Source organism: Anneissia japonica, unplaced genomic scaffold, assembly GCF_011630105.1.
Source record: "Anneissia japonica isolate Jap-2015-1 unplaced genomic scaffold, ASM1163010v1 scaffold3531_len492141_cov184, whole genome shotgun sequence".
NCBI lineage: Eukaryota > Metazoa > Echinodermata > Crinoidea > Comatulida > Comatulidae > Anneissia > Anneissia japonica.
The window spans coordinates 246,620-259,045 of record NW_022702905.1 but is presented as its reverse complement, the minus strand read 5'-3'; the positions used below and the strand labels follow the sequence as shown (position 1 = coordinate 259,045).

Sequence of the window (12,426 nt, the reverse complement as noted above, 5' to 3'; positions counted from 1 at the left end):
GTGATTGACTACGCTACAGTATACTTTAACTCGGAGAACATGCGATTTTACATAGGTTTATATAATGAAGGGATTAGTCCGATGTGGTTGTCTGGTGGGTATGTGTCGTTCACACAATGGAGCAATGTTTCAGCACCTCAAGGAGATACATGTGAAGGAACCGTTTTGGATATTGAGAACAATAATTGGCTTCGAGTACTTTGCTCAATTCGATACCATCATATTGGATATATATGCGAGTATCCTTATGGTAAATATAATTATTTTCTTAGACTGATAATAATAGGCATTTGTTAAGTTTCTAACTTATGTACTAAAATTATTAATTTGATTTGTGTTTAATTTGAAATTAGTTGTGGAAACATAGGAGCATTGGGCTTGTGCCCCAACTGACTGCTAATAATTGATTCCTCTATTTCCAAAATCATGTATTGTCAATATAAACACAGTTTTCTTACTTAAAACAATAGGCCTATAGGATTAAAAAGGAACACATTGCTTGCACAAACCTGGTATTGCCCTATGGACAAAACTACATTGCATACATTATTAGACAGTAAAAATTACACTAACTAATATATCCTTGCCTTCCAAATAATAATATATACTTTCAACGACAAGTATTTCATCCCACTATGAAACAATCCTTTAAAGCTCTACACGTTCTTGACTCAAGGTGAATGTACAGAAGATGTAAAACAGCTAGATCCACATAACACTATTTTTGGGTTTTTTTTTTTATCGTAGAGGTATCGACGACGGTGCCGAAAACACTGAAAACGAGCGATTTAGTAGGTAAGCATTACTTTCCGCCAGAAAAAGTTCCAACAACTTTAGGCTAAAGCATATTTAGGCACGTCACATGTTTTTGTCACATATTTATGCAGTCACATGTTTTAGTCACGTATTTAGGCACGTCACATGCTTTTGTTACATAACATTTGATAGTCTGGGTAGGACTTTAAATATCTTTATGACGCCGTTGTAGTCAGTAGTTAGGTGGATATCTAAATAGGCCTATAAATATGTTCATTTTAACTGTGTAAAGTCAAATGCGAGCATCATTTACTATTGCATTTACTAAAATAAAACACCATTTTCTATATCAGAATTATGTCCACCCGAACAATTCGTCTATAATAACTCTTGCTACGAATTCGTCGAAGATCCCACGACATATAACTGGACGTATGCTGTCGACCACTGCACAGCAAAAGGCGGCCAGCTTGTTAGCCTGGAAACAGAGGATGAACACACTGCCATTGTTGACGGTCTTACGAAGAAAAACTTAATGTACAAGCGACTCCTAATAGGCCTCAGGTATCCGTCTGATGGTGGGAGCGCAAAGTGGCTCTCTGGGGCACCTTTGACGTATGATCGCCAAGGAGAGAATACTTCGAATTTCAAATGCACAACTATATTTGCCTTCCAATCAATTTGGTTTGGTTCACCCTGTGATCCTGGCACAGTATCGCTCTTTGATGGGTATATTTGCGAATATGCACGAGGTACAGTGTACTTCAAATTGTTTAAACGATAGTAGCAGGCAGTGGCGTATCTAGAAGTCTTGAATGGGGGGGGGGGAATGCACCCCCCACGCCTTCCGCTAGATACGCCACTGGTACTAGCATTAGTTTAGGTTATATGTCTAGATAAGTCCACTTTAATTTAAAATCGCTAACACTAAACCAAAACGATGAAAACACCAAACCATAAGTATGACTGTAATAAACACAAAACAATAATCAATAGAACAATTAGGCCATGTTCATGTTGTTTTTCAGAAATCACTCTGCCTTCAGATGCTTCTGTTGTCACACGTTCAACCAACTCGGCATTGGTGACGACAGGTATGTAACGATAGATCGTCGTGAATTATTTAAAGATTTACGCTTCCATTTATAGCTTCCTTAAACATTGTGTGCATGCAATCAACGATATTTGCCTTTGGTACTGTAAATGATGCAGTCATATATTTATTTAAATATTGTACTCCTCTCTTTCTTTATGGAAAAAGTAAATGGGTCTATGTTAAATACAGAAATGAAGAGGAACAAACTTTTATTGTAATACCAATAATAACTTACTATACATCTTCAGTGAAGTACTCTACATAGGCCAGTATATGTGGGTATACCGTGTTTTACGGAAATTCTTTCAAAATTGTACGGTGTTTTTTCAAATCTAAAAATAATTCCAAATTCCATACACAATGTTGTGTTTGTTGCTACAGTTTATTAAAATCGTTCTTTGATTATTAGCAAAATGTAAGCACCTTCTTACTATGTTATACCCTCTAAACTAACTGTCAGTATGTTAATTATAAAGTGAAATTATGAAACAATCATGAAATGTTCAGGAATAAAACCCAGTTTAAGCAACAACGGGTTTGGATGGGGAGCACCATAACAACAAAGCCAAAGCTCCAATTCAAACGCATCATTTAATAATCAATAAAATGATATGACATTATGGATCCTGTACATGTATGCATTATAGAACTTAAGTAGGTCTAGGCTTATTTAGCTATACTTTTTTGAAACTATTCCGGGAATACAATTACTCATGCTAATAGATTACTCAATTTTGCATTGTAATTTAAAGCAGCATTGTAGGCTTATGGTTATTCTGAACACTCTCAAACACATTGAATTTGTACTAAGTTATCCACTCCAATGGAATACACAATAATTCTGTTTTCAATGATGTTCTCATAAACATACATCAATTATCTGTATGTGCCAATTCATTTATCTCCGTAGTGTAAAGACTTTTGAATTGTATTAATTTAATCGTCTGTTAAATTGATGGAAACAATCTTTGTATTGTCTTAATTTTCATTTGAAAACCAATAAGCTACTTAAATATGAATATTGAATTGTATTGTTCATGTCTTTTGAGTCAAATATCGGACAGAATTCTGACAAGCTTTATTGATAAATAATAATTTAAAAAAGCATCCCAAAACATTCACGTAGCACAAACTGTTAAAACGGTTATTAGTTACTCATAAGAAAACCACAAATAATTTCACATGAAATATTCTTCTTTTAGAAAGAGCTAAGCCTACTGATTCGAGTGTGATTCGAGAAACGAATGAAGATATTAACTGGAATGGTAAACTCTTTATGAGCTATTTGTTCATCTTAATACTGAAGAATATATTTATTTAATTTATAGTATTTGCATTATATGCAAAATTATTAGAGGCTCATTTTAAAAATCATATTATTAAAATTATGTCTAAGAATTTTCAAAACATTGTATATCCATTTCATTCATACCTACTGTACGTCAATAATCATGAAAATGTTTACACAGTTTTAACCTCGGTTTAACATAAATTCTGGTTATATTTTCACAGGTATTTTTATATCTGTAGTAATCGTGTTCCTTATGTTTGCAATAGCGGCCATTATTGTGGTTTGCAGAAGGTAATGGTTTTCTTAGTAAATATTTGATAACACTGATTGACACTAATACTATAAATAATACAAAATGATGGTGATAATAATAATAATTATAATAACAATAAATATAATAATAATATCAATAATTGTTACAGTGCTTACAATTATAATTATTACAATTATAATAAAAATTGTAATAATAATTCTTAAATATCATTAATAAATGTTTATAAGTATCACCTACCTACGTTATCTTAACAGAAGTGTATCATAACAGTTTAAAGTTGTTGATAAATACTTTGTAAATATTGTACTAATAACCTAATTGTATAATCGTGTATGTAAATTTAATTTATTATTATTTTCCTAATGTAGGAGAAATGCCGGCAAGAATAATAATAATAGCCCGTCAGTAGAAATAACAAATGCAAACGAAGCATTTCCTGACAATGTTAGTAAAAGAGTGACCCAAAAAGACGTCGTACCACCAGTTTATATGCAGTTAGAAACACCAGACATTATCCGGGCAACTCCAACAACGGTTGCATCCACCAGTTTAGAAATGAACACTCAACCAAACTATGACACTGTGGACGAAGGTGGTAATTATTACGAAATACGCCAATCAGACCCGGAAGAAGACGACACAGCTGTAAAAGACAAATTTATTAGTAGGAATATTTCTAGAGCAAAGACAGTTTTCAGAATCATTGGAAGAAAGGACTTAGCGGATCGACATCAAGGTAAAAAGGATATTAAGACTAATCGCCCGCAAAGTTGTAAACCACATTATCTTACTGAACACGAGGGGGCGCTTTACGCGCAGGCCAACTTGGGATTTTCTGAAAACAAGACTTTTTCTTTACCATATCATGGTTCTTCGTCAGTAACAGATGACAATTTCTACCACAAACCAATTTATGACACATGTGAACTTTCGTCGAAAGATGAGGAAATATATTCCCTTCCGTGCACGGATACACTTGCAAGTAAATCTAAAATTGGGTCACAAAAGCAAGCTGGTCCAAGTAAAGCAGACAATTTTGAAACAGATCATTATTATTCCTCACTCACCGATCCAGTTAATGATCAATCAGACGAATCGACTACAGTTGGTGGTGTTTATTTTGTTTTGGAAAACCCAGAAAATGCTGTTGAATTGGACAATGATAACAAATTGAGCAGAGAGGTTGAGAATGAAATATACGACTCGGCTGGCTCTGATAACCTGCCACAATAGATACAATTTACATCGTTTTTAGGCCTTTAATACATTTTTCTGAATAGTATTTTAAATAATAGGCCTATCGTTTAAGAACGTATAGATATTGTACACAATAATGTCATTGTATACTTATCATAATCATATTTAAAAAGGGGCTCGACGTGTTACCGTACTCCAGAATACATGATAAAAAGAGAAAAGAGATACCGTACTACAGTACAAGCAAAATAAGTATAAGTTAAAAAGTACAAAACAAGATGCTATCCAACAGAAAAACTCACTACATCTCAACTACATATAGGCTTGTTGTAAAGTTATATGCGATTGAAGTAAAAGTTAAAGTAGGTTGTTTTATGTATTATTATTTATTCAATGCCCGAGCAACATTTTTTTGGTATAATATAATTAATTTATATATAGCCCATTTGGCAAGGAAATGATCGATATTCATTTCCAAAATGTTGACATTATTTATTATGTATAGAATTAGAAAGAAGAATAAAATGAATTATAATTTTTTTTTGTCCAAGCTTATAAATGAGGATATTATAAGCATATGGTTAATAATAATTGAGGTCTTGTGTGTGTGTATGTGTGTGTGTGTGTGTGTTCCTGTCTCATTTGTCTCTTCTTCACTTATTCAACTTCTATTGGACATTTGTTTAACGCGCATGAAGACCTAGTATCATGCGCTATACAAGTCTACAGCCATTACCATTACCATTATCACATATAAAACTAATTTATACTCACTGTAACGTGTGCCAATGTCAGATGACCCTCACAAATTGAGACCTTCTGTGATTGCGTGTAAAAGTACTTTCTGTCCACTTACCTTATCCTCGCAGTTAAGTTTGACATTTACTGTAAAAAGAATGAACTGAAGGAATCAGAGTAAAAACACGGAAATTATTTTTAAGACTGTATAATTATTTAAGATAGTATAATACATACTTCAAATATCGAAATGCACGCCATCGTGTCGGAATTCAATATTTCGACATTATGTCATCATCATTATGTATTATACTATCTTATCGGTAAATTTCGGTATAATTATTTCATTATCTGATCAGTGTGTTTGTCAGGTTAACTCGAAACGCGGTATTGTTGTTCGGTACCATTCAAAAAAGAATAGCTGAAATATGTTTAAAGTTTAGACAATCAAGTTGACAATCTTATAAATCTGAAGATGTGGAAATTTAGTAAAAATAAGGAAAATGTGTAACCTAGAATCATCACGCTAAATACCTAATATTTTTAATAAAATTTAGCATTTTGTACTAAAAAATAATGCCTCTGTTGTTATGATGTTCAGTCTGCTTTGCAACATGTTGCATGCTATCAGTATCCTTACGCCTTGGCAAAATAATTTAAACAGAAATACAATAAGCTGGAGTTAAGGAGTGGAGTGTGAAAAACCATATACGGATGGCGGTGATGGCGGTGATTAAATTTTGGGCCATTTACAAGTGAAGAATCAGTTGGAATAGGATACGTCGTTTCGGACAGGAAACCTGTGTTGGTGTCGATAGAAGAGTACTTCGGAAATGACATGGCAACTTATGAGTGATCTAAGGTATTATTATTATTATAGATTGTATGGCGTAGATGTGCAAAGATAAAAAAGGAATCTACATGTCAATAAATTCAAAATAATTTAAGGGTTTTTGAAACAAAATAAATTAGACAAAAAATAGTAACCCAATGTTTACATTGGTAACTGCAATGTTTGTATTTTGCAATATTAAATGTGTATAGGTGTCTAATTTAAATGTTATTATTAATATACTGTTCTTTATGATCTTTATTTTGAAATGGAAAGTTGAAGAAATATTATGTGCTTGAAATAAACGTGGGTTTGACTCCCACAAAAGAGAAAAAAAAAAAATAGTAATCCAAGACTCCTACCAATACTTTATAGTCAATTGAATATATTGTTCATTGATGCAAATTGAAGTCGGTTTATATTATTATAAGCATTATAACCAGAATAAAAATTATATACCATTATTGGGAAAAGAAAAAGCAAAAGGAAATTAAGCACTCGTTATTGCTTCTAGGAAAAAAAACCCCAAAAAACCATATATTTTAAAAAGTAGTTTAATATTATTTCAAGCAATATACAGATAGGCCTCATAAAAAAATATAGGCCAAATTTAAGATTTACCGAAAAGCAATTTTAATTACAGTCAAAGGGCTTTCCTGATAAATATAAATTGAGAAAAAAAAATTGAATAACCATATATAGGGCCTAAATTTTTATTTAAAAGTAATACGATTAAATATATCAGTGTATTTTTTTTTCTAAAATGAGGCCATTGGCGGATTCTTGCTTAAATTGATTCATATTAATTGCAGCTTAACTGCTTTCATTTGGCATATACAGTTAATGTCAAACGCTTACCGTATATAAGATTAGGTTGAAGAAATTTGTTGAAGGTTTTATAAGAGACAGCCCCCACCCCGGTCGAGGATAGGACACGTCGGGCAAACCATGGCGCCACCCCTGATATTAAGGCTGCAGTTGATTTTAAGCCTTTTAGCAAATTACGTTATAACCCAACCACAAACTTCATAATTATAAGAGAAGTACTGTACATTAATAGCAAAGTAAATAATAGACCTATTGTTAAATAATTATTATTTGTATACAGCATACTGTACAGTCTACTGGCATGTAATTGAAATTGTATCGATAGGTGGCGCTATGTAACATTCTTGATTATTTATTTACTAAGAGCGGATACTAATTGACTCTGCAAGAATATTCAAAGGATGAATAGGGAAATAATGGTTTCTTTGGCTAATGAGTACTTTAGAATATTGCTTCAATAAATACTGTAAGTTGATATCTCATCAGCTGTATGAATCCTCTGAATTTAAGTTGTGGTTTAGATACAGAATCTCTAGCCTAGGCTTGGTCTGCTAATGGTAGGCCTCTCTGTTTACAGTTGCTATGTGTTGTTTGCCCGCCGATGTGTGTAGCTCATTTGATTGGGTATAGTGAATGGTTTTCATCAAAACATAGGCCTAGGTTAGAGGACCTGGGTGGCTAAATGAAGTAATTTTTCGTTTAATAATACGATTGCTTGTGTTAACGATTTGATATCATCACACAACTGAGATACATGGCCTACTTTATTTATTCTTGTAAATGTCAACTTTATCAACGGTCAAACCCACGGTATTTAATAAATGCAAGTAAGCCTAGGCCTAATAATATTTGTATCAGGCCTAGAGTAGACTCTTGTTGGAAAAAAATTATATTTATTAAACTTGGTATGTGTAGGCCTATGTACATGCATAGAAACGAAAATGAGAAGAAGATGTCGTTGAATGATGATTTTTATTTCATAAAAAGAAAAACCATGTTCACTGGAATTATCTTGTAAATTGAAAAGTGTTATAAAATAAGTCTATTATTTGCCTACATATTTTTGTCTTGCGAGGTTTATTTCATTAGTTACTTTCTAAAGTAGGGCCTACTTATTCTTGTTTTTTTGTATTGTCAACTTATCAACGGACAATTAATACGGTATGTAGCAATGTAAGTAAAAATATTTGTATAGTATTAATGTTGTAATCTAATAAGTTAATATCAATATCAGTTCATAAATATATATAAATGTCACATTTAATCACAAATGATGAAAGAATCCTTGTGCAGTTTGCATACTGCGCGCACAATTTGAAACGACTTCGAAATTACGTCAGCAACTCAAATTGATACATTATGAATAAATAATTCAATTTTTTTTTTATAGATTAGGGTATCCTTTACATTTACGTTGAAACACTTACATACAAAAAGCCCATCACTGGAAGACCTTTAAACTAAAGAATAATAATAAAAGTACAGTAGTAGTTGTAGCCGTGTTAGTCTTTGATTGATAACATCATTACCTGTTAATGCCAATGGTTATTAATAATATAATAAAACAGCACTTTTAATAATGCGCCATCTATCTAGTACACTGTTTCGAGGCACAGTGACTCTTGATGTAAAAGAAAATTATTTACAAATTTTAATAATACATTAATATATAAGCTTGATATTCATTAAAAATATTTACCATTTAACAATTACTTCAGCTATTCTTGTATTATGAAAATTTAAATAACTTAAAATCCAATTTAAATCACTTTTAAGGTGACCATGACAGAGGATGAACTAGAGGTGTTTATTGCTGAGCAAAAGGCAAGGATTGCTAAAGAACGCCAACAACTGCAGTCCAAAAGTCTTGATAAGGTAAAGTATGAATTCAGTCAATCATGTTAAAGAAAAAAGATTAAAGAAACAGAAGCATTACTTAAACTAGTGTGATTGAAACTAATTTAAATTCACAAACAAATTACTGTAAAACTACGTTGCTAAATGCAACTGAATTCTGTGGGCTCTTGTTTAAATGCTACTTTCTGGAAGTTTAGTGTACCATAATGACATGAAGCGTGTCATTCTAATAAACTCAGCTCTTGAAACAGTAAATGCCACACCATATGAATTTTCTGTTTGGTGGCATTTAATATGTTTTTAACATGAAGTGAGAAATCGGAAACACCACTCCAATAATTCTCTGGAACAACTACCTCTTTTGTACATTTGATGCTCAGACCTCCAAGAATGCACTGTGGTGCTTATGTAAAACCAACTGAGAATGAAAACTGTAAATGGTTGACTATGATAGCCCATGTAGTACTGTTTGTCCTGTTTGTGAAGTGCAGTAAGGTTCACCTTAAAGATATTAGGCATTTTTTTTTTTACTAGAAAAAAGTATTACAATATTTTTTATCATTTGGTGCTGTCTTTAGTCACAAGACTTGAGGAGAGATGGTTTGGGTGCTTCTAGCTCCAAGGAAAACATTCCACCCCATCACTCAAAGAAAGAGCCACCAGCTCACTCCGATAAGCAAGGTATGTTTTATATTGAAATCATTACTGTACCTTGAGTGCTAAACAAAGCATGAAATGTTTTTTATTTTTTTATTTTTTTTTTATTTCAATGTCACAGCAGCAAATACACAAATTCTATTGTGGAACTTGTGGTTCTTTAATTGTAAAAGTCTCAAAACAAAGCTATAGGGGGACTCACAAGATTTGACTCATGAACTTTGAGAGGTGAAGCATTTTAATCACCACCCTACTATCTAATATAGTTTTGGAATTTTGGATCTACTGTATTTTGTCATAGTTCCTAACAAAATCAGCATAAAAATAAATGTAATTAATATATGTTAAATGTACATATTATAATCTTGTAATTTTTTTCTTGTATATTGTTTATTGTAATTTTTATGTTGATGTATAGCCCTTGTTGCCTTTTAAATTGAATAAAAAAAAATGTTTATATTTAAAGGAGATGCAGTCACAAATGATCAAGGAAGGGCATTGCCACGAGGAAGTTATGCAAATCTCCGAGAAAAGTTGAATGCAGAGCGCCGAGAAGAGTACAATAAGTTTCTAGCTCAGGTAAGTTGAATCATAATCCTATTGATAGTGACTGATTAATGCATACATAATCAACACTAATGTTTCTTCTATTCTACAGATTGTATAGATTGTGAGTGAACTAAAAATGCATTTCTCCTTCAATTTTATCTTACTAGAAAAAAATGCGCTCTGGGCCTCAAAAAGTTCAACCTAAAGTTGAAAATCGGGAGGTAAATGGTACAAACAGCCTAAGCATTGCTGAAAGGAACTCTGCAAAACTTCAGGCTAGACGGGAGCGGAATAAAGAATACAATGATTTTCTGAAGCAGAAAGGACAAGTGCAGAGAGGCAGGCATAGAGGGCAGTCAGAATCTGATGAGCAGAAAATTGTAAGACTTCATGATTGCGATCTCTATAGATGGTATTTTTGTCCCTTTCTTTTTTTTTGCAGGAGACACTATATGTAATTATGTTCAAAGATTTCACCGATTTGTACGAAGTGTGTGTTCTTCACATTCTTTGGTGTACATCGAGAACAAAGATCAACTTTTTAAATAATTTGAATCTGCCTGCCTTTCTGGGTTATTTTGTTGGAATGGATATATTATATTCATTGTTCATGTTTTTTTAAATATCTTCTTTTACTTTCGTATTACTTAGGTAGCATTATGTGCTGAATATCTCCAAATATATATACAACCCTCAATAGAAAATTATTAGCCAAAAAGAAAGCAAATCAAATAGAGGCCTAATCTTTACATTCGGTGTAGCTTTCATGACTTTCAGGTTTTGTGTATATTTTTACCAAAAAAAACCCCAAAAAACAAACAAATTTCATGTGTAATTTCAGTATATGATGATGAAATATATTGAATTTTATGCATTTAATACCTTATTGATGAACAATTTTGCCCATGTTCAATGTAGAAATAATCGTAAAATAACAATCATAATATTTTGTCTTCTACTACTTTGTTTAGCCCAATGTGAATGGTGTTGATAGAGAATCTCCAAGAGACAGTTCATTTCACAAGGAGCAAAGTGGTAGGGGTATTGGTGGTTCCTACGATAATAAACGATCACCACGGCCTAGGCATGCAGATCATCATGACAATTTCCAGCAAACAGATTTTTCTTCCCAAACGCTTTCGCCTCGCAGGGATTACAGTAGACACTATGATGATGGACCACCACCTGCCCGAAAGGGATGGGGTACACCTGTTCATCTGGATTATGATGATATTTTAAGAAGGAAAAGGGCAGAAGAGGCTCGATACAGGTACAGGATGATTTTTGTAGTTTTTTAAGTGACTCATTAGTATAAGCTGTAGATTTAATGCCATTAATTTATATGCTTTTTTTGGCATAGAGGCTGTCTCTGTAAAACCAGACTTACAATACATCAACTGATGGTTGTCAACGAATCCACCTTTGGTTTGAGTAAGCAGTCGATGACACAGGGCTGTCCACTGATTGTGGGTGCCTTCATTGTTGGAAACATTATTAAAATTATACACATTTTCTTTATTAGTTTAATTTTTTTTTCTATCGTTAGGCGATATGACGATGATTTGGATTATTATGAAAGAAGGGGCATGCGACCATCTGTGAGTGACCCCTACTTAAATTGGCCTGGCCCTGATGTAAGTTCTAAACCATTTATGTTTATCATCTGTCATCATGAAATGCCAATATAAGAAACTTTTTTCATTCCAGTTTCAATTTTACAATGCATTAACCATAACTTGCAAAAGAAATTGGGAATATAGAAATATTAGCAGTATGTACAGCAGGCTGACACTTGACTCTGTTGTTTTGCCCAAACCAGAGATGCCAACCTTTACGATTTTGACTTAATGATTACAATATTTGACCCCTGATTACGCTATTACTAGTTCACTCATATTAAGAGTATGGTAGTGATTTGGGGATCTTCTTAATCTTAACCTACTATAGCTAGCTAGATTGCCTGTTAGTACGTTGTCGTAAAGCTGAACTTAGGGATAGTCTCAAAAGTTCTGTTATGCATACATTGCGTTCAGAAACTTTCTTTTTAAAAGTAAATAGTGCTTTAAGATTATTTAATACATAGGTTTTAATTTTTAAGAACAATTTTGAGTTGAGTGGGAGCGGCTCATACGCCAGTGACATACATGGCCAGCGGAACCGGGGCGGGGGCCCAGGGCCCCTCACTTTTCGGCAGGAAATATACTGTATAATGTCTATGCAGATTTTTGTATTTGTGATGTGTTGCTAATGCGCTGCCAACAGCTGTGGTTCTTGTGTGGAAGGGGCCAACTTCAGGGCAGACACGAGGTTAATACCTTGAATATCAAATTTGGTCTGCATTGTTGTAATCT

General features: G+C 33.0%; 2 protein-coding genes across 11 annotated transcripts in view; both read left to right on the top strand.

Annotated features, from left to right (window-relative positions):
* Positions 1-6: 6 nt before the first annotated feature.
* On the top strand, positions 7-5,929 carry LOC117104163. Its single transcript, XM_033244860.1, has 7 exons — positions 7-250; positions 748-795; positions 1,110-1,508; positions 1,785-1,850; positions 3,055-3,117; positions 3,365-3,434; positions 3,786-5,929. The coding sequence occupies exons 1-7, from the start codon at positions 40-42 to the stop codon at positions 4,648-4,650; spliced, it is 1,722 nt and encodes a 573-aa protein (XP_033100751.1). The 5' UTR covers positions 7-39; the 3' UTR covers positions 4,651-5,929.
* Positions 5,930-7,366: 1,437 nt separating this feature from the next.
* LOC117104148 (centrosome and spindle pole-associated protein 1-like) overlaps positions 7,367-12,426 on the top strand; it is a 44,060-nt gene continuing 39,000 nt past the window's right edge. For all 10 annotated transcript variants that reach the window (XM_033244841.1, XM_033244840.1, XM_033244834.1 and 7 more), the window contains exons 1-7: positions 7,367-7,478; positions 8,789-8,887; positions 9,448-9,550; positions 9,993-10,105; positions 10,243-10,455; positions 11,047-11,345; positions 11,622-11,709. In XM_033244841.1, coding sequence (XP_033100732.1) covers positions 8,795-8,887; positions 9,448-9,550; positions 9,993-10,105; positions 10,243-10,455; positions 11,047-11,345; positions 11,622-11,709 — 909 coding nt within the window. In that variant the 5' untranslated portion in view covers positions 7,367-7,478; positions 8,789-8,794. The remainder of the gene's footprint in view (positions 7,479-8,788; positions 8,888-9,447; positions 9,551-9,992; positions 10,106-10,242; positions 10,456-11,046; positions 11,346-11,621; positions 11,710-12,426) is intronic.

Bases quoted from the DNA above. Each gene is read 5' to 3' on its own strand.
- LOC117104163 (XM_033244860.1), top strand. From the start codon at position 40: ATGCGATTTTACATAGGTTTATATAATGAAGGGATTAGTCCGATGTGG. The intron at 3,118-3,364 runs GTAAACTCTTTA...ATATTTTCACAG, and splicing joins TGAAGATATTAACTGGAATG to GTATTTTTATATCTGTAGTA. The intron at 3,435-3,785 runs GTAATGGTTTTC...TTCCTAATGTAG, and splicing joins ATTATTGTGGTTTGCAGAAG to GAGAAATGCCGGCAAGAATA.